Source organism: Carcharhinus amblyrhynchos, chromosome 17 (assembly GCF_965287045.1).
Source record: "Carcharhinus amblyrhynchos chromosome 17, sCarAmb.v2.hapA, whole genome shotgun sequence".
Taxonomy (NCBI): Eukaryota; Metazoa; Chordata; class Chondrichthyes; order Carcharhiniformes; family Carcharhinidae; genus Carcharhinus; species Carcharhinus amblyrhynchos.
Window position 1 is genome coordinate 20,012,520 of NC_137340.1, and position 27,123 is coordinate 20,039,642.

A 27,123-nucleotide genomic window follows, 5' to 3' on the forward strand; every position below is an offset into this window, starting at 1 on the left:
AACAGGAGGGAAATCAAATGCAGGCGGACAGTAGGTGAGCTGTGGGGTCAGGAGGGGCACTCCTGGAGTGTATTTTAAAATCAGTGAAAATAAAACTTGGGTTAGGATCTTACAGCCCTTCCCATCCGGTGGCATATTACGGTCCTATCAAAATAAATGGCAATTTAAATGGCCCACCAGATCCGCCTGGAGAGGGAGAAGGGAAGGTGTGTGGACACACAGTGGCGGGGCTGTAAAATCCAGTCACAGTGGCCACGACCGAGGGTTCTAATCGAGGTGGACCCAATGCTATTCTTCCAATTGCGGGCCTCTTTTACATGGCAGGGTGTTGTTGAAATAGTTGTTAGGCATTAGTTATATGGCTAAAATCTGAAATGAAAAGCGGAGTAATGCAACTCAGGTATACTTGGGGCACAGGAAAGATAACATTAATTATAAAACAGCTTTAAAGTTCCATTTCTTCTACTCCTCACTGCCCTCCAAATACCCAAATTCCCTGACATCAGGGATATTTGCCTGTTTGGTCCACAGAAATCTGAGAAAATTTCTAAGTGTCACCATGGCAGTGAAAGAAGTAAGTGAGGGTGTACAACTGGCCAACAAGAGAACAGTGGCTATTAGCTGGAATATTCTTGCCAAAGCAGAAGAGAGAGCAACACAGGAATGCAAAGGACACAGATGGTCAAGAGTCATCGTCGATACTATCCCGCTGGGCACCATATGCTTCAGTAAAGTTAGCTATTGGGCCACTGAGGAGGAGGTTTGTCTTCACCATGGATGCTTTGTAACTAAGCATAGTGCACATATGACAGTGTCCTGAAGTAGACAGTCAACCATCTACCATATCAATATACCACAATGATCTCCGTTACCCACACACAAAACGACAGCATTTCAACTTGTCACCTGTGCAAAATATGGTCAACACAAAATATGGTCAATACAATATGGTCTCCAGTTACAGAAACCACCTAATTTTCATTCCGCCAATGCCATGGTTGGTAAGTTGAGAATCTACCCTGGTGGCAGGAATCAGCCACTTTCTTGTTCTCTGTCAGATAATGACCATTTCTTCTCCATACACTGAGAAAATGAAAGACCACAAAACGTATGAACAATAAATCCATTCTATTACATTGTACCGTTTCTGTGAGTGCATGTACTTTATTCCTATGCACACCATCCCCCCCCCTCCGCCTTGTGTGTCTGAGCATGCCCTTGTTGGTTGCCTATGTGTCTAGGTTAGGGAGGAGCATTTGTGGATGATTGGATGTTGCCATGGCATCAACAATTGATGCAAGCCGCAGAGTCAATGACCTGGATTTTCACTGAATCGGGTTGACTCAGGAGCCCTTTAAAAATGGCTGGCAGCTCCCGATTCTGTGATTCTGGACCCCTCTCCCAGACTGTGCAATTCCTGGGAGTATCTCTAAAGGATGCAGCGTGGTTCCTACCAAAAGCTCAATCTGGCTAGCTCCATTGTGCACGTAGGCATTTCCCAATGCCCGCTGCAATTCTCATGGAGTCAAGCCAGGGTTTTAAAGAATCGTGGTTCACAGTCCCGTAGAGACATTGTGAACTCTACTCTTACACAAAGAAACTTTTCAAAGTTCAGTTCAAATGTTCACTCTCAGCCTCCCATGCCAAATTATGCCGCTCCATCCTCCCCACATGGCCCCACATGTTCCCAATGTCAAGCTTTGCCCTCACACCCATCTCCTACAACCCCTCATGAACCCATGCCCCTCTACCCACTCCTTTGTTCCCTTTTACCACCTATACCAGATTCTGCAGTTCACCCACCCTCTGCAGCCCCATGTTCCTCTAATCATCTCTACATTCCATTCCCTTATGCGCCTCTCCCCACCCTATCTTCCCTTATGCCTTTATGCCAAGCTCTTGCATTCCACTCAGCTATGCCTACCCACCCCCCCCCCCCCCCCGCCAATCTATCCACCCTCATGGCTCATCATGACTCCTATGCTAAGCCATGGCACTTTTATCCCCAGTGGCCACCTGTACGGTTTCTGAAACCAATGAAACCTACAGTGTGAAGTGGAATGTGCAAGAAAAACACATTGGCGGTTTGAGAAAAGTCATTCATTGAAAAGAAGACTGAAGGATAAGCTAATAAAACTATCAATAAGGCCCTATGAAGTCTCAAAACTACAAACAATAAACTACTGAAACCACTTAATTTGTGTAAACAAACATTGTGAAAATGACCACGGGGAGAGAACATGGGATATCAATGAGACAATATTTTCTTTGGGGAGCAGCTGTTTGAGTATTTCAATAACACTCAGAGCTCTCAACGAAGAATACATAATGAAGCTTGGCCAATTATTTTCCCTATGACAGATGTTTAAGCTAACTGGCAGTAGTTTCCTGCTGTCTGGCTCCTTCCACACTTGAATAGAGGAGTCAAATTTGCTATTTTCCAATTCAGTGGGACCTTTCCAGACTCTAGGGGCTTTTGAAAAGTTAAAACTGCCAATGCACCTACTATCCCAGTAGTTGCTTCCTTTCAGATCCTTGGATGACATTCATAAGGACTGTGCAATTTCTGGGAGTGTCTTTAAAGGATGCAGCATGGTTCCTACCAAAAGGTAGCCATTAGTTCAAATATTTTTTTTCAGTACCCTTTTCCTGGTGTTTGTAATTGCTTTTAGTTTCTCCCTCCCTCTCACCCCCTGATTTGCAATTATTTCTGGGCTTCATAATTATTTCTACAGGGAAGAAAGACAAAATATCTGTTCAATTCATTTGCTTTTTTCCTTGTTTTCCATTCTTAATGCCCTAATATTCACTTTGCCTACTCTTTGCCTTTTCAAGTTTCTGTAGAAATTCTTGCCAACTATTTTTATATTTCCAGCTTGCTTTCTCTTGTATTCTAATCTTTAGTACCTTTTAGTTATTTGCTTCTTTTTTCATATTCTGTCTCGTAACATGCACCTTATCCTTAAGTAATTGTGATTTTCTCTCAGTTTGATACTATCTTTAACTTCTTTAGTTAGCCATGAATGATGCATCCTTCCTTTAAAGTCTTCCTTTCTCACTGGAATGCATTTATGCTGACAATTCCAAAATAGCTCCTTAAATGTCTGCCCTTGTGGCTGGAATTTTCTGGCTGTTTGCACTCTGCCACAAGTGAGGATGGAGAATTTGGTGTTCGGCCAAATCTCCATTCACTGTAGCGGGACCAGAGAACCCCACCATTGTGAATATTTGGAAAATTCTAGCCCGCATCGCTACTTAATCAACCCTTAACCTATTTCCCAGTTCACTTCAGCTAACTCTGTCTTCATGCCCTCATAATTGCCTCTATTTAGGTTTAAAACACCAGCCTTAGATCCACTCTTCGCTCCCTCAAGCTAAATTTGAAATTCAATCATATGCTGCCCAGGGACTTCATCACCACAAGATAACTGATTAATCCTGTCTGTCAATAGAATCCAAGCCAGCTGACGAAATCAAAACAAAGGAACAGAGCTTTTCTTTACTCAGAGAGTTTATTAACTTTGTAAAGTCTCATATCATAGACTCCCTACAGGTCACAAGGTGGCCATTCAGCTCATCAAGCCTGCACCAACCACAATTCCACCCATGCTCTATTCCCATAACCCAACATATTTACCCTGCTAATCCCCCTGACACTAAGAGACATTTTTTCATCGCCAACTCACCTAACCTGCACATCGTTGGGCTGTGGGCGGAAACCAGAGCACCCGGAGGAAACCCAGGCAGAAATGGGAAGAACTTGCAAACTCCACACAAACGAGACTGAAATTGAACCCGGATCTCTGGCATTGTGAGGCCGCAGCGCTAACCACTGTGCTACCCCTTCCTCTCTCCAGTGTGTCAGCTGTCTCTTATTTACATATGATCAAAGTACTTAATTAAACAATGCTCTCTCCGGTGTATCTTCACAATATAGTGAATGTACTATTAACACTGTCTTATCGCATATTGCCAGATCTAGTACAGCCTGTCCTCTGATTAGCTCGAGAGCGTGCTGTTCTAAGAAATAGTCCCAGGAGCACAATGCCAATCTGATTTGTTCAATTTACATGGCAGATTAAAATCACCCATGATTATTGATTTTCACAAGCCCCCTTTATTTATTCCTGTACATGTTGCCATACAATGTGGCTACTGTTGAAGCATTCCTTCCATGTGGCCTTGCTCCATTTCTCTGTCTCGTTGCAAACCCAGAAGTATTGCAACCACAATTCCAACACCCATTGCTGATTTGGTCTGTACAGGGGACCCAATCCTCTGTCTTCCCTGAATGAATGCACCAGCTCACCAACGGACTCCCAAAATTGTGCCACAGGACTTCCACAAACTTGGCAATGGTTCAGTCAAAAGCACCTCACTGTACCTGGATGGTTGATCCTTTAAATAGCAGCAGTGCAACTCATACACAGAACACATACTTGACTGCGAGTGATTAGCAGAGGTGTGCAACTGAACCTGATTGGTCAAATAATTGATTGATGCCACTATTTGACCTCTCTGAAGGTTGCAGGACACACAGCTGCCTGCACAAGTGCTTTTTGTAACATGGGCGCAGTGTGGGTCATGTTGAAAGTGCAGTGCACATCATTTTCCTGACAGCAGAAAGCAGAGGACCTCCTGCTCCGTCGAGGCAAGGAAACCTCGGGGTAGTAGTTTTAGCTTAGTTTATTTACTAGTGTCACAAGTAGGCTTACAACAACACTGCAATGAAGTTACTGAAAATCCTAATTTTCTGCTGGGGAATCTGGCATTCTAAATGAAGTCCTGATCCATTTGTTGAGCTGCCATTGTAGTCCTGACCCCTCACTACCATGGATTTTGGGGAGAGTGTATTTTGATATCCTTTGGATTGTTTGGTGTATTTAAAGGTGGATTTTTGACCCATACTTTTCTCCTACAATCATATTTTTGAATGTGGTAATTTGATAACCCAAAGACATTTAGAGACTTGAAACACCAGCTGGTGCCGTATAATTTTTTACTGTCTGTTTCACACCTATACACATATGTCAGGTAGAATCACTCTCTATTTTTACTCAACAACATGAGATTATTTCTATTAATATCAAAGATTCCGGATGGCAGAGAAATCTTTTGTTCAAATGCATTTCAGGTGTGGGGTATGAATACCAACCAGCATTTGTTTCAGGTCTCAGTTAAACTGGGCAGTACACAACCATTTGAAACAAATTACAATGATTCATATCCTTTCTTCCTCCTCCAAAACCCAAATGCCTCAAAGTATTCAAATTCTGCTAGAGGAATATTGTATGGCGATCGATTACCCAAGGCTAAGCTTTCCTCACAGCATTCCTGGTAACATACCCTGTCCAGGGTCTTTCTGAAAGGGTGACCCAGCCAATACTGAGCGACAGGTAGTGGGAAAAACAATATAGCCCCTCGTTCCAGCCTTCAGTTGTTGCATGCTGAATCTCACCAAACGAAAGCTTTATTCAAACAAAAAACATTGGGAGATTGTTACGTTTACCAGTTCCATGGTTCACTACGTGCCTTTCGGGAGTAAGCACGTCACGGGGTTGCTTGCCTTACTGATTCAATTTGATGACTGTCTTCAAATTACTTGGTATCGATTAATGGTAGGTGAGGGGATTGGGGAGTGTGGAGGGGAAAGGAGAAGGATTAGTTTGAAATAACCCTTTGCTATTTTGTCAGCGGTGTATTCCTCCTAGTAGTTGATTTGCTCGATTCCACAATACGCGGGTTTAGGACGTACATTTGCTGATTTGAAATAAGCTGGACTGCCCCTTCAACTCAAAACGCCAGTGGATTTTTGACAGTTTCCAGACAACAGCAATTATGTTCTGACTAACTTCAACAAGGAGTGCATTTGAGATTATTGAGATCTTTCCAATCATCACTCCTCACCCGCAGGCAGTTCAGATATTTTTATTGCTGCTATTTGTTGTTGACCCTTATTGAAATGTCAGATAAATAAGAGGTTTGTGTAAAACTCCACAGGCTGAGCACGATAGTCTAATCAATACCACATGATGACACAACTAGCAAATACTAATAAATTCATTCGTTACTATCAGCAAACAATTTGCAGTTATTTTTATAACAGATCATGTTGAACAAACGATCTTTTAACAGCTCAATCTAACAACTCCCTGCAGTTAATTTGTAATTTGGTTCACAGTCCTTTCAAAACACGCTGCCCTTTTATATTTGTTTTATTTTAATGAGATGAGTTTATTTTGGGATGTGGACATTTAGTTGGGATTAGGAAATTCTGGGGGTGGCTGCTGGTGGGAGGTCGTAAGGCTGGGGGACTGGGGGAAATTGTTGGGGGGAATTGAAGAGATAATCGGAGTGCAAATGGACAGTTGTTGCAATCTTCATTTTCCAACTACAAAGTTTTGAAATGAAGTAAAATCTAAAGAAACCTGTTAATTACTGAGGCAGAAGGTATTGTTCACGGAAACACAAGCTACAAATTAACTTAAAGATCCCATTTAAAGTGACAGCAGATGAATTATATTACAGGACTGACCAATCAAAGATCCCAGGACAATTCAGAGCGGAGGATTGAAGTTTAGAGCAGATAACATTAAATAAATGGAGGAAGACCAAATAAATGTAACATAAGGAAGGAAGAAAACTACTCCTGATCTTGCTTCCCAGGTTTGAACACAGGTTATGAAAATCTTTATCTTTGAACAAATTTTTGGTCATCTGTTCCAATATTGCCTTATGTGGTTCAGTGACAAATTTGTTTGCTAATGCTCTTTGGGACGTTACATTACATTAAAGGTGCTGTAAAACCATGTTATTGTTGTATTACAGTCAGAAAGCCATGTTATTATTGTATTACAATAAGAATCCCATCCATAGAGTTATATTAACATGTGTGCTCACTAAGATGCGGGTTGGCGGGCCTAGTCTTTGCATTAAGCACGTGCAGATGAATAAAAGCATAGCATTGCTCCAACAAGCTGACACTGCAACAACATGGGCGTGCTTTTACAGGGTTGTTTAGCCGCAGGCACATAGCCACAATTTGGAATGTGAACTTCCCAGGCCCTCCCCGTTGACGTGATCAGGTTAATACCTAGGAAGGGCCATAGCCCAATTTGAATGAATCCGAACGCATTTTAATATCATGGTTCCCCCCCATGCCACCACTATAGTTGGCAACCAACACCTCTATTTTCCCAGAAGAATAAGGAAATTTGGATGCCAGCTATGACTCTCACCAACTTTTACGGATGCACCATAGAAAACATTCTTTCTGGTTGTCTCACAGCTTGGTATGGCTCCTGCTTTGCCCAAGACCACAAGGGACTACAAAAGGTGGTGACTGTAGCTCAATTCATCTCGCAAACTAGCCTCCCATCCATTGATTCAGTCTACACTTCCCATTGCCTTGGCTAAACAGCCAGCATAATTAAGGACATTCTCTCTCCCACCTTCTTCCAACGGGAAAAAGATGCAAAAGTCTGAGGTCATGTACCAACTGACTCAAGAACGGCTTCTTCCCTGCTACTGTCAGACTTTTGAATGGACCTACCTTGCATTAAGTTGATCTTTCTCTACACCCTAGCTATGACTGTAACACTACATTCTGCACTCCCTTGTTTCCTTCTCTATGAACAGTATGTTTTGTCTGTATAGTGTTCAAGAAACAATACTTTTCACTGTGTGTTAATACGTGTGACAATAATAAATCAAATCAAATCAAAATCATTAATGAGGTCAAAATGAAATTTTCAGATCTCACTGAATCTTCTCACCCACCAGCGTGATGTCACAAGGCTGAGTAACAGTGCCCTCTAACACTCCTGAGAGTATACTCATCAAACTAATTCACTATTGTAATTAAACCTCAACAATGCCAGTGGCCACATTGTCAAAGCCAAGGAGAGGGGTGAAAACTCAGATTTCACGGATTAAAGAGTGGGTGCAGCGGATTGAGAGGAAACGTGTATGCAAAAAACTAGAGCCCAGCACCTGCCAAAGAGGATCCAATTTATCTGACATGCTCAATGTTTATATCGGTGCCCAGTTGGCCCTGCACATGAAGAATGGGGGACCATTGAAATGATCTGTAAGAACTCCCTGAGATGTGGATATTAAAGGAGGGAACAGCCTGATGAGGAGGTCACAGGTGACTCTGAAGGGGTGAGGGCAGTGATCGGGGTGTTGGAATGGTGGCTTCCAGGACTAGGAGGACAAGAAGTGTTAGGAAGGTCTGAAGATGACCGGCTGGAACACCAACCTGGCCGTGTCTCTCTCTGTCGCTCATCCCTTGCAAAGTTCCAAGAGATCTCGGGATGGAGACAGAGCAGCTGGCGATTCTACTAATAACTGCACTGAAGGAGCATCGAATCCAACAGCTATGGGAGGCTGCACCTAGGGAGAGAGCCCAGTGCCAAAAGGCCGCAAGTCAGGCTCATGGATCAGCTACAGCTCAAGCCAAACTGATGGCTTGAAGGCAGAGACGTAGGAGATTCAGGGTGTACGGGACCCGGATGTCCTTTGTGGAGCTGTCGGATAACACGTGCTGCTGCAGACTCTGCCTCACAAGGGAGACAGTGTGCCACATTGAGGAGGAGGGCACCGACTCCCTGTACTCGTGAAGGTAACGGCAGCCCTTTATTTCTACAGCATGGGATTTCAGGGCTCAACAGGTGACCTTTGTGGAATCTCAGAGTCATCTGCACACAAATGAATCCATGACATTATGTACGCATTCTATGCCAGGTCCTCAGACTACATCAACTTCAACCTGGACCAGGCCCATCAGGATGAGAGGGCTGCAGGATTGTTTCCATTGGTGATCTGGCACTGGTCTTTAACACTGTGGCTATTCATGCCCCGTGGCATCAGGGAATCTTGCATATTAACAGTAAGGGGTTCCACTCCCTTTATGTGTAGCTGGTGTGTGATCACCAGATGAAGATCATGCACGTGTGAGCACGCTTTCCGGGAAGCCTGCGTGATAGCTTCATCCTTGGGCAGTCTCAAATCCCCGCTATATTCAAGGGTCACCCCAGGCTGCAGGGATGGCTCACTGGGGACAAGGGATACCTGCTGGGGTCTTGGCTGTTGATGCCAAGCCAGAGTCCTGAGACTGGAGCAGAGTCTGGTTACAACGAGCTCACAGTGCCACCCGGAGTGTGATTGAATGCCGCATCAAAAATGTGTTTCTGCTGCCTCTACAGGTTTGGTGGAGCATTACAATTACAGTCTCCAGAGGGTGTCCCACATCCCTGAGTAACGCTGCCAATTTGGCCATGAACGTGGATTATTTTCACATATGTTCACCAGGACCAGGCATAAACTCATTTCATGTGTCATCAGACAACAGTGGTTTGGGCTGGATTCAAACTCGGACCTGAAGATGAAGGCCCAAAGATGGACCCCCTGAGTGACCCAGCTCCCACACTGTCTAACACACACACTACTGAGTCAGGCCTCAGACCAGCCATGCCACGATAAAAAAATTGACAATTAAATATCTTGGCGATATAAACAATCCCATGTAATAAAAATGGAATGTAACTTGTTCAAGTTACTGGACAGCAAGCCTAACTATCGATAAACTCCATGTGATACAGTGAATTGTTCCTAAATTCTGCGATGATTTGTATACATACTTCCTGACTGAATACAAAAAAAGGCACATTTTGATGTCTGCCACGATTAACTGTCTCATTTCCTAATCCGTCTGAATGCACTTCCTGCTTTATTCACAGCCCGCATTTGCAGCTGGCATGTTGCTGCTCCAAACAGATTGCTGCTATTGGATGCCATCTAGTGTAAGGGTCTGGTAATATTATACAGTTCAGTTTGTAAAGTAAATATCATTTCTCGAAAATTAGCACAGAGGGGGGAAATTTTCCAGCTCCACCCGCTGGCGGGATCTTCCAGTCCTGCTGAGGTCAATGAGGATTTAAATGGATTGGCACATCTGCCACAGGAAATCCCAGAAAGTCTCAGTGGGAGTGGGGGCGGCGGGGGCGTGTGTGTGTGTGTGTGTGTGAGTGAAGAATTAGTGTGAACATTCACTGCCCGAGATTATTTGCACAATTATTCACTTTGTTTTCTGCACTGTTATAAACATTCCATCCTACAAATGCCAATACATCAATCACAATGTCCAGATAACAAGTGGCAGGGGAGACATTGTATACAGAATTTTGCTGGCTACTTTCAGGCCAAACCAATTTCGTGACAGTGGCACTAACAGACTCATTAGACCCATGATCCATATATACAGAAGGCCTGCTATTCGTAAAAGATGCATTGGCCTGCACCCATGTTGATTCCTACACCAATATTGTTGACAGGGCCCCTCTTGTTCAAAACATGCTTGCACATCACCCACCATACAGAGCACTTTGGCACCCAAGTTTACCTCTAAAGAGTCACTGAATTTCAAGGCCTGAACATTTTCACCTTTTTATAGCCCACGTATGCCATGTTTGATTATTTTAGAATTGTTTTCTCACCTGAACAGCAACTGATGCTGTGGGTTTGTATAAATTACAGCCAGGAATAAAATGAACAAGGGGATATGGTGACGCCCTCCCAAAAGTTATCACACAAACTGGGAGTAGGTCCACACTAGTTTCTGTAGGACTCCAAGTTTGCACTCAGCATCCTGCAACGAAGTGTCATATAGAAGTCACTCTACTGATGGGTGACGTCTCAATGTGCCTGAATTGTTATTGTATTATTTTAACCGTAACTCAGTGGTCATTGTAGACAAACAGTCTTATTGTTCAGACTGGTTTTCTTCTTGTGTGTGTATCTTCAGGCAGAAAGCATTTAACTCAGCAGCTGTTCTGGATTTTAGAGAGACATTCTTTGTAAATCTAATTTTAGCAAGCGCAAAACAATTTTAAACAAAACAGTCAGTATCCCATCAAGTTTAATAGCTGAGAAAAGATGACTGTGCTTCATGAAACTCAAATATCAGTGAAACTTCAAGCTGTTTATCAGACCCCTCTGTAACTGGAGATGGAAGTTAAAATTTATCCTGATCTTGCTGGAGATGGGATAGAATAATCTTTAGCCCTGCCCCCAAGAGCAGTGGTTCTCCATAAGATATTGGAGCAGAATTAGGCCATTTGGCCCATCGAGTCTGCTCCACCATTCGCTCATGGCTGATATATTTTTCAACCTCATTCTCCTGCTTTTTCCCGGTAACCTTTGCTCCCTTTACCAATCAAGAACCTATCTATCTCTGTCTTAAACATACTCAATGACCTGATTGTCACAGCCAAAATAAATTTCACAAATGAATCACCCTCTGGCTGAAGGAATTCCTCCTCATCTCAGTTCTAAATGGACGTCCCTTCACTCTGACACTAGTCTCTCCTACTAATGGAAACATCTTCTCCATGTCCACTCTATTCAAGCCTTTCAGTATTCTGTAGGTTTCAGTGAGCTTCCCCCCTCATCCTTCTAAACTCCATGGAATACAGACCTACAGTCCTCAAACACTCCTCATACGTCAAGCCTTTCATTCCTGGGTCATTCTCGTGAACCTCCTCTGGACCCTGTCCAAGGCCAGCACATCCTTCTTTGGATACAAGGTCCAAATTTCCTCACAATATTCCAAATGTGGTTTGACCAGAGTTTCATAAAGCCTCAGCAATACACCCTTTTCGTAGATTAAATAAGGAAAAGCTTCATGTTTTAGAAAAAAAACAGAGAAAATTACAGCACAGGAACAGGCCCTTCGGCCCTCCAAGCCTGCACTGACCATGCTGGCCGGCTGAACTAAAACCCCCTACCCTCTAGGGGACCATATCCCTCTATTCCCATCCTATTCATGTATTTGTCAAGACGCCCCTTAAAAGTCACTACTGTATCCACTTGCACTACCTTCCCCAGCAATGAGTTCCAGGCGCTCACTACTCTGTGTAAAAAATCTGCCTTGTACATCTCCTTTAAACCTTGCCCCTCACACCTTAAACCTGTGCCCCCTAGTAATTGACTCTTCCACCCTGGGAAAAAGCTTCTGATTATCCACTCTGTCCATGCCTCTCATAATCTTGTAGGCTTCTATCAGAGTCTCCCCTCAACCTCCGTCATCCCAGTGAGAACAAACTAAGTTTTTCTGACCTCTCATTAATAAGTCCACTTATTTCCAAGTATGAATAAATCCTGTCCCAAAGAATCATCTCCAATAATTTCCCTACCACTGATGTAAGGCCCACCAGCCTGTAATTACCTGCATTATTCTTGCTACCCTTCTAAAACAAAGATTTTCGTTGTCTTGCTGCAAGTACGGACATTTGAACTTTTTGTAACGTTTAGCATCCTTGAATCACAATGAGAGCATGATCTTTGGCCTTGTGTATTACATTGACTTCAGCAAGCTCCTTCTTACCGTAAAATGTTCTTGTGATTTGTAATTTTCATCCAAGTATACTCGTGCTCGGTTATATTCTTTCATTTCATCACTCGATAGCAATTCTCTGTAATAAAGGAAGGAAAATTCAAATATTTCTCAGCTGATTTCTTATGTAGGTAATAGTTTTTAAGCCTGATTTTCAAACCTTTGAACTGTTAAGTGATGCAATGGTCTTCAATGTTTTACTCCTGATCCTCACGATTAAATACAACCTCATCAAATGGAACAGATTGCTGGGAGGTAGCTTGCAGGCAATAACCTAAGTTCAAACCTTCCCAAAATTTTGCATGAACTGGCAGCCTCACTTAGATAGTTGATATGGAAAATGCAGCAAAGTTACAGTGGTGCACAGGGACTGTCCTGCGCTTGAAGATAAGGCACATTAATTGTGGAAGAAATGGTTCGCGCTGCTGCCTCACAATATCAGGGACCTGGGTTCAATTCCAGCCTTGGGTGACTGTCTAAGTGGGGTTTGCACGTTCTCCCTGTCTCTGTGTGGGTTTCCTCCGGGTGCATCTTTACAAATGCATATAGACAATGGGACTTCTGCTCAACTTAAGTTTCAGCAACACAGGGTTACCACAGGATTGAGACTGTCCACAAATGCTCTCCCTCATATGACTCCAAATTAGCTCAGCACGTAGGCACCTTTCAAACAGGAAAAGCCCGTTCAGTCCAACAAGCACATCCTTCTTCCAGAAATCAACCCCAGCTAACTCCTTTATCATCATACTCCTCGATCTCTATCTCTGCAGAAACGGATCTAATTATCTGGAGGGACCCAGTCAGCCCAGTGACCTTCCCCTAATCCCCCAATGCTCTGTCATACAGGCTTTTGGGTGAAAATATTTAGCATGAATTCCTTTTGTCGATCCAGCAGAAGGCACTCTTCTGTTGTCGGCAAAAAAAGAAACAAAACTTAATCCAACTTGTAAATCAAAGAAAAAAGGTTTAATAAAGAAACATCATTACTCCAACACCTGAGGCCTCTTCCTGGGCTGTTCCAAGTCCCCACAAACCCCAGCAGCTTCTGATTTATGCTGAGTCAGCTCATCATTTTGTCATTGGTTATGTTGTTTACTGGGTCAGCTGAACCTTACAGCATGTTACCATTGGTCATTAGAACCGAAATAACGTTATCGCTTGTTACATTTTAACACCATCTCTTTTCCTAACTTTATTATTTTTATTCGTGTTTCTAGCTATTTGAGCCTTGGTGTGAAGTTTGTTTAAATCAAACACTGTGAACAGAAAATGTTATTAGCGCCATAATCTTACAAGCTTCAATAATCACATCTTCAGAATTTCATTATTTCTAAGGAAAACAAGGAACAACAGGGAAAGGTCTGATCACTTTAAGTGGCCATTAGGCTAGGTAGATACAGCATTGAAATGAATCAAATGATCTGAAAAGTGTTTAAACTGAATACCTTCATAACTTGAATGATCTTACATGTGGATTATTTTATAATAAAAGTCAAAGAGTTTGAAACCTGAACTGTTTGATAATCTAGGTGGATTATGTTAACCTCAGTTGGTTTGAGGCAGCTTCTGCATCTTACAAGGCTTGTCAAGCTTACTTGACTTAGTTTGACAGTCACAATGCAGCAGAAATTCTCCCATTTTATATGGAGGGATAGTTCCATTGATACCACAGTTAATATAAACATGGCCATGTAAGCTTGCGCATGCAGAGTTGTTTTTAACTCTTGATTATTTTCTGGCTGTCCCACCATTTTCAAGGGGGTCTGGAGCAAAAGACCTGCTGAGGACCGAACCGAGTTTCCTTTGCTAACTGACCTGCAAGTGTGGGCTGCACTCACTGGTACCAATGTCGTGAAGCAACAATGCTTAGGCAGCTGGAGGTTGAGGGAGTGGCTGTTGTCACTGCTGTCACTTGAGGCCTGAAGCCAGTTTCCTCAAATGGATCTCAGTCTCATCAGGGACAAGCTTTACTTAGGTGCCCTCCATAGCTGAAAAGCCTTGGTACACCAAGGGGCAATTTGTTCTTATCATGGTCAATCCACCTAACCTGTACATCTATGGATTGCACAAGGAAACTGGAACACCCGCAGGAAACCCACATGGGAGAATGTGCAAACACCACACAGACAGTCACCCAAGGCCGAAACTGAACCCATGTTTGTGGCGCTGAGGCAGCAGTGCTAACCATTCCGCTACCGTTCCAATGCTTAGAACACATCTATGGTCCTTGCAATACTAACCACAAACAAGCAATATTTTTGACAGAGGAAGTAAGGGGGAATTTGAGAAAAGGGGAAAGCTGTCAGAAACTCTAGAGCAAGATTTACAATCTTTCAGCACTTTCCAACTCATCAGGTCACTTCCAATGGGTTAGAAGCAGATGTGGAATTTGAAGATAATCTGTTTGGGCTTCGCATTTCTTGAATTCCAAGAAATAAACATGGGGGTAGAAAGGGATGAAATAAGAACCTTCATTTCTCAAGGGATTTGAGTGGTTTCCTGTAAAGATTTAAATGAATGCGGTGAATGCATGCAAGTCTTGTGCCAACAGGGGGAGACACATTCCAGGAAAGATTGAGTTACACTGACAAACTTAGTAAATACACACCATCTGTACCAGCAGAGGGAAACCTACTCTTGTCTGCAATGTAATCTGTCCTTTTAAATATTGATTGTACGCAATGGACTTGGTATAATACTTGCCAGATTTTTTTTAAAAGTCTATAATTGAGAAACATTTAGATATTAACTATTTCATTTAGTTAGCAACCTCCAATCATTAATATTTTTATTTGGATTAGGGAGATTGTTGTTAGAAATCAACAGCCTCATTACCTCTATTTATTAGAAGACAGTATCAATGTATTTTAACTAATGTCTTGTGCTGACATGCATCTCAGTGACACCTAACATTATTAGATTTTAAAAATTAAATCAAACCCCCTCCAAAATAACATTTAAGTTTATACTGTTGATCAGTAGCCAGAGGAAGTCCAAAGCTTTAATGTTGCACTTAGTTGTGCAAATCCTTATTAAAGAGATCATTAATATAGTCCTTTTTCATACTGATCCGCATATGAACCAACATGTTAAAGCACAGTTTTAAAGTTTATTTATTAGTGTCACATTAACTTGCATTAACATTGCAATGAAGTTACTGTGAAAATCCCCTCGTCGCCACATTCCAGTTCCTGTTCAGGTACAACTGAGGGAGAACTTAGCATGGCCAGTGCATCTCACCTGCATGTCTTTTGGATTGTGGGAGGAAACTGGAGCACCCAGAGGAAAGCCACGCAGGAGAACGTGCAGACTCCACACAGTCAGTGACCCAAGCCAGGAGTCGAACCTAGGTCCCTGGCATTGTGAGGCAGCAGTGCTAACCACTGTGCCACCATGCTACCCCAGTGTGCCTAAACCAGTGTGTCTAAAGTAGACTGCGATGATGACAATAATAATTTGTTAAAGTTGAGTAATGGATTTTTTTTGCTGTTAATTTTCACTTTGTATTATGCAGTCTGGAAAAATGAATTACATTAACCTCTGTCGGCTGATTGCCAAATGGCTCCAAGCAACATGGCTTGACGTTACACCTCAATAATCTAATGTGAATTTCAGATCCCTTTAGCTTTCAAGCTCATAATAACAGCAACCCAAGAGAACAACTAGAAGCTTCCATTTCAGTTCATCAACCACACTTTGTACTTACTTCACAAACTTGTCAACATGAGACATTGAGGCTTCATAGTTCTTCCCGCCAACTTCTTGGCAATGCAATGCAATAAAATGAGGCTTGTGTGTGTGCACAGTCTGCAAGGAAGAAGAATACATCTTCAGTGTCACAACAGAACAAGCTGTACAATTGACATGAAGTAGAACAGTTACTAGCTGACAAAAAGACTTTAGATACAGGCCTGTGTGGTCTCATGCAAGATACAAACAAGTGTAAAATTTCTCGCTGTGCTTCGAAGAAAAATTCCTTTGAGCATTTATAGACATAAAATTGACCACAGCAAGTTGCGGAAAGCAGAGTGAAGACCATATATGATGATCAACCCCTGTGACTGATGAAGGGCTCAGTTTTCCCCTTTTAGGTGTTGAAGCTTATTCAAACAGAGTTGTGAGTTATAGCTTCTCTCTCAGCAGAACTCCTTAAGCTGCAATTTCAGCTTCAGAGTGTCAGCTAGGCTGGAAATGACTGGTTGGTTGGGCCATGCACCAGGCACTTAGCAGATTTTCTGTCCCACATGTTTCCAGCCTTCTGTGCCAGTTGACTGAGGGAGGCAGTTGGAGCTAGGATTCTGGCACGGTGGCACAATGGTTAGTACTCCTGGCTCACAGCGCCAGGGATCTGCGTTCAATTCTGGCATTGGGTGACTGTGCAGAGTTTGCACGTTCTTCCATGTCTGTGTGGGTTTTCTCTGGGTGTTCTGGTTTCCTCCCACACTCCAAAGATGTGTGGGTTAGGTTGATTGGCCATATTAAATTGACTGTTAGTGGCAGGGGGAGTAGTAGGATACATACATGGGGCTACAGGGATAGGGCCTGGGTGGGATTGTTGTTGGTGCAGACTCAATGGGCCGAATGGCCCCCTTCTGCTCTGTAGGGATTCTACGACTTCCTTTCCCCGTTCTCCAGCACCATTAGGAATGGGATTAATCACCACACAAGTTGAAGGGCAACACATTAAATTATGTACTGCAATATATGCTGGGACAAATAGGGAAACTCCTATCCTTATTTCATTCATTTTTTTTTAAAGTAATTGCCGTTTTAATGAGCTTTCCTCCTCCTTTTAAAGGGAGGAACACAATCTGTAGAAAAGAGACAAATGTCAACATTGAGAACCTAATTAAGTTAACTTAATAGTTGGAGGTTAAGAACAACTGAGAAAGGTATATTAATATTTTGAGTGCTGATTCCAATAGGGTGTACAGTTCCAATACTGTGTACAGTTCTGGTCACCCTATTATACTGTGTACAGTTCAAGTCACCATATTTATAGAAAGGATATTATTAAACTAGAAAGAGTGCAGGAAAGATTTACTACAAAGATACCGGAACTTGATGGCTTGCATTATAAGGAGAGGCTGAATAGACTGGGACTTTTTCCTCCGGAGCGTAGAAGGCTGAGGGGTGACCTTATGGAGGTCTATAAAATAATAAGGGGCACAGAGCAGCTGGATAATCAATATCTTTTCCCAAAGGTAGGGGAGTCTAAAACTAGAGGGCATAGGTTTAATGTGAGAGGGGAAAGATACAAAAGTTTCCAGAAGGGCAATTTTTTCACACAGATAGTGAATGTCTGGAACAAGCTGCCAGAGGTAGTAGTAGAAGTAGGTAAAATTTTGTCTCTTAAAAAGCATTTAGATAGTTACATGGGTACGATGGGTATACAGGGATATGGTCTAAATGTGGGCAATTGGGGTTAGCTTAGGGGTTTTAAAAAAAGACGACATGGACAAGTTGTGCCGAAGAGCCAGTTTCCATGCTGTAAACTTCTATGACTTATGATTCTATTTCTATCTTGATTAAATACTGTGTTGATTACAGAGTTTTGCTATTTTTTGTGGTTTCTGTATTTTGTTTCATCTGTAAGGGTGACATGCTGGCACAGTGGTTAGCACTGCTGCCTCACAGCACCAAAGACCTGGGTTCAATTCCAGCCTCAGGTGACTGTGTGCAGTTTGCACATTCTCCCTGTGTCTGTGTAGGTTTCCTCAGCGTGCTCCAGTTTCTTCCCACAGTCCAAAGATGTGGGAGTTAGGTTGACTGGCCATGCTAAATTGTCCATTAGTGTCAGGGGAATTAGCAGGGTAAGTATGTGGGATTGTTGTTGATGCAAGTTCGATGGGCTGAATGGCCTCCTTCTACAGTGTAGAGATTCTATGATTCTACGTCACCTTCAACCAACATCACTAAAACAGATTATCTGACCATTTTCATGTTACTGCTTGTGGGATTTTGTTTAAATTCATTTTTGGGACATGGTATCGCTGGCTGGTCAGTATTTATTGCCCATCCCTAGTTGCCCTCGTTCAGAGGACAGTTGAGAGTCAACCACATTGCTGTGGCTTTGGAGTCACATGTAGGCCAGAGCATGTAAGGACAGCAGGTATCCTCCTCTAAAGGACATCAGTGAACTACATAGGTTTTTATGACAATCAACAATGGTTTCATGGTTGACTCTTAATTCCAGATTTTTTTTTAAATTGAGTTCAAATTTCACTATCTGGCTTGGCAGGATTCGAACAGAGCTTTAGCTGAGCTTCTGGATTATCAGTCTTGTGATAATACCACTCAGCTTTCACCTCCCCTTGGTTACTCTATTTCTCACATTACAAAAGTGACTTCACTAGAAATGTACTTATTTGGCTGCAAAGCACTTTGGGAGTTCCTGAGGTGATCAACAGCAAACAACCACAACTTAGATTTTTATAACTTCTTTCATAAAATGTCGCAAGGTGCTTCACAGGAGCAAAATAAAACATAACATTGGGCCACACAAGAGGACGATAGGTCGAGCGACCACAAGCTTGGTCAAAGGAATATTTTAAAGAAGTGAAGTGTGAAAGAGAGGTAAAGAGATTTAGGAAAATACATTATTCCAAATGAAAGTTTTTCTTCTTTACCATGATGTACTAATTACCATTGGTGATGCTGATTATTATGTTCTAAGTATACAGGATATTTTAAAAAGTGTCTGGATAAAGCATCATACAGTACAGAATGAGGCCATTCAGCCCATTGGGTCTGCACTGACCACAATCCCACCAGGCCTTATCCCCATAACCCCATGCATTTACCCTAGCTCGTCCCCCTGACAGCAAGGGGAATTTAGCATGGTCAATTTATCTAACCCACACATCTTTGGACCGTAGGAGAAAATCAGAGCACCTGGAGAAAACCCTCACAAACACGGGGAGAACATGCAAACTCCACACAGGCTGTGACCCAAGCCAGGAGTCGAACATGGATCCCTGACACTGTCAGGCAGCAGGGCTAACCACTGTGCCAGAATGCCACCCCAAATGAATTTGCTGTGTGTGGAGTTCTGGAGAACTGATAGGAAAGAAGAAGGCAGGAGGAGATAAAGGGGGCTTTGTCAGCAGAGGCGAGGGAGAGTATGATGGTAGGTGATCTTGGTAAAAGACTGGGTGCAAGATTCAGCTCAGGGCCAACCCGCAATGCTGAATTTATACACTATTGATTTTAGCACAAGTGAACAAATACAAAGGAGGAAATTGGACCTAGACGCAGCATTTCTGTTGGAATGGCAAGGATTGCTTCAACTTGCACTATGATTAGCACTGCTGCCTCATAGTGCCAGGGACCCAGGTTTGATTCAGCCTTGGGTGACTGTGTGGAATTTGCCCATTCTCTCCGTATCTGTGTGGGTTTCCTCTGGGTGCTCTGGTTTTCCCCCAATGTCCAAATATGTGCAAGTTAGGTGGCATGGCCATGTTGAATTGCTTGTTAAGTGTCCAGAGTTGTGTAGGCTAGGGAGATTAATGGGATAAATATGTGGAATGGGCTTAGATGGAAAGGTCTGCCAAAGAATGGATGCAGACTTGATGGGCTGAATGGCCCCCTTCTGCACTGTAGAGATTCTATGATGATGTTGGAGAGGCAAATGGTACAACATGAAGTAGAGGGTGATGATACAAAGATTAACTGGGTGTTATTTGATTCATATGGAAACTAACACTTCTCCACACAGAGGGCGGTGCTTATATGGCATGAGCTGCCAGAAAAGGTGGTAGAGGCAGGTGCAATTACAACATTTAAAAGACATTTGGACAGGAACATTGGATAGGAAAGGTTTAGAGGGATATGGGCCAAACACAGGCAAATGGGACTGGTTCAGTTTAGGAAACCCAGTTGGCATGGACAAATTGGGCTGAAGGGCCTGTTTCCATGCTGCATATCTCAGTGCTTCTATAATCCCATACTTCTAAATAATGTTGCTGACAGGCAGCTCATAAATAAGAAATAAGAGGAAGGAAGGTATTCCCCAAAGCATGCGTCATTGGTTTCAGCAGACAAATCCAAAGGGGAGAACACTTCAGCAAAACACATTTCTAACGTCAGCGCACATATATTTACCAGTAAATCAGTGGATGATAATCCGGAGCTGAAATCTTGGCGAAGTTCACTCCTCTCTAGCTCAGGAACACAAAAGCCAATGTTATCATCCTGCAGCTGAGATCAGATATCTCAGCACAGATGAAAGTCAATCCTGGTCCACGTCACTCATTTACTAACTGAATTATTGGCAGAATGTTGAGTTATGTGATGCATGACCTTTCTTGTTCTGTTTTTCTTTTAATATTTTTCCGCCTACCTCTCCTTTACTCAGGGAATTGAGATGATGCTTTGGGATTGCTGGTTATCTCACCCAACAGCCTGGCAAGTGTGTGAACCAGCTCATTATCTATAGAAATATCGCAGACAAGCCCTTCATCTGTGATGGATTTGGCCAATAACATCTTTTTAATACAAGTTTGAGACATGAACTACACTGACGCAATAAAATACGGGCTAAAATCAAACGTGGGATGCACCCGTTCTGTGTGGCTTAGTGACGCACCACTGAGTGCATTGCATACTGTCCCATTTTTCTGCACTTTTACTCTCACCCCTTGCCTCCATATTGAACAAATCAACCTCTGACATTTCTGCTACCTTCAGTTTCATGCCACCACCACACACATTTCTTTCCCTCTCATTCCCTTTTAGCATTCACAAGGAACCATTCCTTCCAGAACACACTTTCCCACTCCTCAATCACCTCCAGAACCAACCCCCTTTCTTCCCCACCAGCTTTCCACGCAAGAGCAGGAAATGTGACACCTGCCTTTTACAAATCCACTCCTCACCATTCAATACCCTAAATATCCCTGCCAGTTGAAACAATGATTTGTGAGTACTGCTTTCAATTTGGTCTTCATTGCTCTTAATGTGGCCAAACGCAGAATGGACAACAGCTCTGCAGAACATTGCTGTTCAGTCTCCAGGTGTGACCCTGAGCTTCCAGTTACCCATTATTGTAATCCTTTCACCTTAGTGCCACATCAACCATTCTGTCCTCAGCCCCACTGCAGTGTTTCAGTGATGCTCAATGCAAGTTAGACAAACAGAACTTCAGCTACTGATTAGGCACATTACAATCTTCCAAACTCAACATCCAGTTTGACCATTTCAGATCCTGACATCTGCCAGCATTTTACTTTCTTGGTTTTGATTTTATCCTTTGCTTTCTGGAGGCAGTCATGAACCCTCCTGCCTTGCACACCTCTTCCAGGCACATTGTTTTTTTTTAACTTGTTCTATTGCCACACCCTGCACGGTGGCACAGTGGTTAGCACTGCTGCGTCACAGCACCAGGGACCCAGGTTCAATTCTCGGCTTAGGTCACTGACTGTATGGAGTTTGCATGTTCTCCTCGTGTTTGCATGAGTTTCCTCCGGGTGTTTCAGTTTTCCCCCAGTCTGAAAGACATGCTGGTTAAGTGCATTGACCCAACCGAACAGACGCTTGAGTGTGGCAACCAGGGGATTTTCACAGTAACTTCATTGCAGTGTTAATGTAAGCCTACTTGTGACTAATGAATGAGCTTTTTTGGCCTTGCACCATTAAATGTTTCATTATTTCATGCCTCCCCATCTTCCACCCTGTCACCGACTTTGCTTTTTGCCCTCTTTCCATCTCTCCCCTCTTTCACTTGCTTAAAGCCTATGACATTTCTAACTTTTCCCACTTCTGATGGAAGGTCATTGGCCTGGAACCTTGGGTGGAATCTTCCACTCCCACCAGCAGAGGGTAGCTTGGCGGGAGGCCAAAAATCCATTTCCCAATGGCGGGATGAATTTTCAGAATTAAATTCTCTGGACTTTAAAGGCAGGTTGAAGGTATATCGAGCTTCCTAATGGACAATTGTACAATCCCTACAGTACAAAAGGAAGCCAATGTGCCCATTGAGGACACCGACCCACCTTTTCTATCTTACTGAGGCCCTATCCCCATAACTCCGCCTAAACTACACATCTTGGGATACTCAGGTATCGGGAAGCCTTTTTTGCAGGGCAAGTCAAGCATATTAATTGAGAGACCGCCTCACAGGAATTATGCTCAGTCTCCAAATTATGTTCCCCACCTGCGAGAAATTAGGATACTTACTTTCATGATGGCACATAAACAGCGAGCACTTGGAGGGGAAGACTTCTCCCATGATTAACGAGGAGTCATCCTTGCCTTCTTTGGGGAAGTGGCTGTTAATGCCAACCTATGCTTGAAACCAGGTGATGACAATGCAGGTTGCATGGAGGATGACCGTGTAAGGGAGTAAAGGTTTACAGGGAAGCTTGGAGCTGGGAAAGGATGGAAGGGTTAGTGTAGGGTGTCCTTTAATTTTGGTACCTGAACTTTTGACTCCATGAGATAGCAATGGGGACGGTGACCTCCTGCCTGCTCCTGCCATGAGAATTTGTGGGCTCCTCACCCTGATTGAATGGCAGAGCAGACTCGATAGACCACATGCCTGAATTCTACTCTTATGTCTTATGGATGCATATTTCAGAAGCTGAACACCACAAGATCACACGTGGTAAACCATCCTCTCCCCCAAGTCAAACAATAATCACTACCACTCCCACCACTGAACTTAGACCCCTCTATGGAAGATGCCAGCTTTTCACTCTGTTTCTCTCTCCAGAGCTGCTACCTGATCTGCTGTGTATTTCCAACCGTTTCTGTTTTATATATTTCGTATTTCCAGCGTACCTGCAATATTTTGCTTTCATAAAAGTAACTTTGAGTTCGACTGCAAGGAAAGGTTGTGCCCGCGAGCAAAATAACAAATTGGCTAGCGGCAGTGAGAAATTTGGTGAGTATCCTTGTAGTGTAAACATCTGATTATATCAAGGTGGGGGAAAGTGATAAGAACAAAATCAGAAATTACATCTAACTTTATCAATGCTCATTTTCCATAGCGTGGGAGGGAATGAAGTGAAACTTGTTAAATTGTACTTAAGGTATAAGCAGTTTATAATGTCAATCAGTGACCATGTGCTCGTAAAGTAGTCATACCTTCATAAAAATAATGTAGCTTTGCTAATCTGTCCTTCATAAACTACGGTTCATGCAAACGTTGGCTCCCAGAATCCTATCCCCCAATCCCCACCTTTTCCTTACTCTCTGCACACCACAAACACTTCCAATTTAAAATTCACATTTTGCTTTTAAATCGCTTTCTGCATTCTCGCCGCTGCAAACTCTGCATTTTTCCAACTCTTGGGTTTTGTGCATCTGTCTGTCCCTGTCACCACTGATAGCCATGCCTTCAGCTATTTAAGTGCCATTCTCTGGAAATTTCTAAATCAATCCATCTCTTCACTTCTCTCCTTTCTTTATGATCTACTTTAAAAATCCATCTGTCCGGTCAACATCTATTCCTTTCTACATCAGTGCCCGTTTTGAACTGATCCACAGCTATAAAGTTGTCAGAGATGTTTCTCTAGCTTCAAGGTACAATACAAATGCAAACTGTTGTGTTACTTCTGTGCACTCAACAAGTATAAAAGCATACTGTTCGTACTTGTTATATAATCTAAGCGATATCCTAGAAAACTTGGTTCCTCTGATAAGAAAGAGAAATTGCTGTCCCAGAGTCTTTCCAGTACATACTGGCTTTTTTTCATTCATTCGTGGGACATAAGCATCGCTAGCTGGCCAGCATTTATTGCCCACCCCTTGTTGCCAAAGGGCAATTAAAAGTCAATCGCATTGCTGTGGATCTGGAGTCACACGTCAGCCAAACCAGTTCAGGATAGCATATTTCCTTCCCCAGTAGTGAACTAGATAGGTTTTTCCAAATATTGACAATGGTTTCACGGTCATCAGTAGATTCTTCATTTCAGATTTTTTTTTAATTCAAATACTAGCACCTGCCTTGGCAGGATTCGAAACCAGGTCCCCAGAGCATTAACTGAGTTTCTGAGTCAGTAATCTTGTGAAGATATCATTAGGCCATTGCCTCGGTATGATGAGCATTTACTTCCAAACCAAACCACACCGCAGGATTCCTGGAGACATCTGAGGTCTCAACTGCCTCAGAAATCCCATCTTTGACAGTGTTCTCATCATTCCTATCAATCCACTGCCAACCAATTAGCACTCCCTTCTCATGTAATATAAATCGTTGTTCTCTTTACAATCAGTATTCTTCCAAATCTGTCCTGATGAGTGCAAGATGAAAAGCTTTGGCAGTATGTCTCTTTTTTCAACATTGCAAGCAAATCTGCAGCAAAAAAAATCTAGATGCTCTCCAAACTGCCAGAATTATGTGTCAACAGATTGTTTAGTGCTGCACCAATCAATCCCAGTTGAAACTATGCAATAGTATACAATCTATTCTGAATCTGGGAATGCTAGAAGGAATCAAGAAAGCAACAGGCTCAGCAGCAACCAAATCCAACCCTCTTCAAGACAGACAGGGACAATCATCACTGAACCTAGCAAGCAGACGTAAAGCTGGAGCATCATCTCGAACATTATGCAATGAACACTACGTCAATGAAGAAGATCTCATTGCCATTCCAGGCTTTCCTATCATGGAGGAGCTGCACAACAAGCCCACTATAATGAAGCTCAACAGGCCTACTGACTGGCCTGCTGGTGGGAAAGCCCCAAGAAATGATGGCATTCCACCTAAAGTCATCAAAGATAGAAAACCAGCAGTGCTGGAGCATCTCCATGAACCTTTGTATCTCCGCTGGAAGGTAAGACTTGTGCCTCAAACATTCAAAAATTGTTACCTTGTAGAAATTGGAATTGTAAGAGGAAGAAAAACATTCCATGGCCAGACAAGGAAGTCAAAGAGGGCATAAAGGCAAAAACTAGGGCATACCAAGCTGCAAAAGCTAGTGGTAAGCTGGAGGATTTGGAGAACTTTAAGATTCAGCAAAACGTTACGAAAAATAGCATCAAAAGAGCCAAGATGAACCATGCAAGGAAACTAGCAGAAAACATAAATAGATACCAAAAACTTCTGCAAGTATATAAAGAAGAAGGGAATAGCTGAAGTAAATGTTGACCCTTCAGAGGATAACACTGGTGAGGTGTTAATGGAGAACACAGAGATGGCAGAGGCACTAAATAACATTTTGCCTCTGTGTTCACGGTAGAGAATAATGAAGGTTTTCCAAAAACTGTCAATACAGAGGAACTAGATGCAATAACAATCACTAGGGAGAAGGTATTGAATAAACTAATGGGACTGAAGGAAGATAAGTCTCCAGGACCTGATGGCCTGCACCCTGGGGTATTAAAGGAGGTGGCAGCAGAGATAGTGGATGCATTTCAAAATTCCTTGGATTCTGATAAGGTCCTGGTGGATTAGAAACACGCGAACGTGACGCCCTTATTCAGAAAAGGGGGGAAAGGCACAAAGTAGGAAACTATAAGCCTGTTAGCTTGACCTCTATGGTGGGGAAGTTTCTGGAATCAATCATTAAGGAGAAGATGAATGAGCATTTGGAAAGGCAAAACTCAATCCACCATTGTCAGCATGGCTTTATGAAGGTTATCTCATTCTTGACAAACTTGCTCCAGTTCTTTCAGGACATAACCAGCAAGGTGGATCGTGGGGAACCTGTGGATGTGGTAGATCTGGACTTCCAGAAGGTGCTTGACAAGGTGCCACATAAAAGGCTAATCCAGGAGGTAAGATTACAGAGGACTGGGGGTAGAGTACTGGATTGGATCGAGGATTGACTAACTGACAGAAAGCAGAGGGTCAGAACAAATGGGTCCTTTTCCTGCTGGCGAAATGTAACAAGCGGGTGCCGCAGGGATCAGTCCTGGGGTCACAACTGTTCACAATCTATGTAAATAATCTGCAGAGTGTAACATAGCAAAATTTGCAGATGATACTAAAATAGGTGGGAAAGCAGGCAGTGAAGAGGATATAAAGATTTTACAAATGGATATAGGATAGGAGAATGAGCCAAAATTTGGCAGATGGAGTTTAACGTCGATAAGTATAAGGTTGTCCGTTTTGGCAGAAAAAAATAGAAAGACAAATTATTACCTAATGGAAAGCAGATACAAAATGCATCCGGGCAGAAGATTTGATTTGATTTATTACTGTCACATATACTAGTGAAAAGTATTGTTTCTTGCGTGCTATATAGACAAAGCACACCATGCATTGAGAGGGAAATGAAAGAGTACAGAATGTAGTGTTACAGTCATAGTGAGGGTGTAGAGAAACTTAAAATATAGTAGGTCCATTCAAAAGTCTGATGGCAGCAGTGAAGAAGCTGTTCTTGAATCAGTTGATACATTACCTCAGGCTTTTGTATCTTCTTCCCGACGGAAGAAGATGGAAGTGGTGAGTGGTGAGGATATGGAACTAGCAACCACAGGGAGTAGTTGAAGCTAATGGCGTGGGTACATTTAAGGGAGGTTAAACAACAGATATAGGAATGGAGAATTATGCTGAGAGAGTTGCATAAAGAAAGAAATGAGACTCAGATGCGGCATAAACATTGGCATGGGTTTGGTCAGGCCAAATGGTCCACATCTATCCTGTGCGTATGTTCTATGTAATTCGATTTAATACTGACTGGAACTATAAGGTGGTGAAGGAATTTCTGGAGTTATTGAAATGCTGCTCTGTGACTCCATTTGTCAAAAGTGACATCAAGATCAAAACACCCTAGATTTGATTA

General features: G+C 42.7%; 1 protein-coding gene across 3 annotated transcripts in view; it reads right to left on the reverse strand.

Moving 5' to 3' along the window:
- inpp5a (inositol polyphosphate-5-phosphatase A) overlaps positions 1 to 27,123 on the reverse strand; it is a 499,011-nt gene that overhangs the window by 240,588 nt on the left and 231,300 nt on the right. For all 3 annotated transcript variants that reach the window (XM_080205594.1, XM_080205595.1, XM_080205596.1), the window contains exons 3-4: positions 16,101 to 16,201; positions 12,386 to 12,473 (exon numbers count right to left, since the gene is read on the reverse strand). In XM_080205594.1, the coding sequence (XP_080061720.1) occupies positions 12,386 to 12,473; positions 16,101 to 16,201 (189 nt within the window). The remainder of the gene's footprint in view (positions 1 to 12,385; positions 12,474 to 16,100; positions 16,202 to 27,123) is intronic.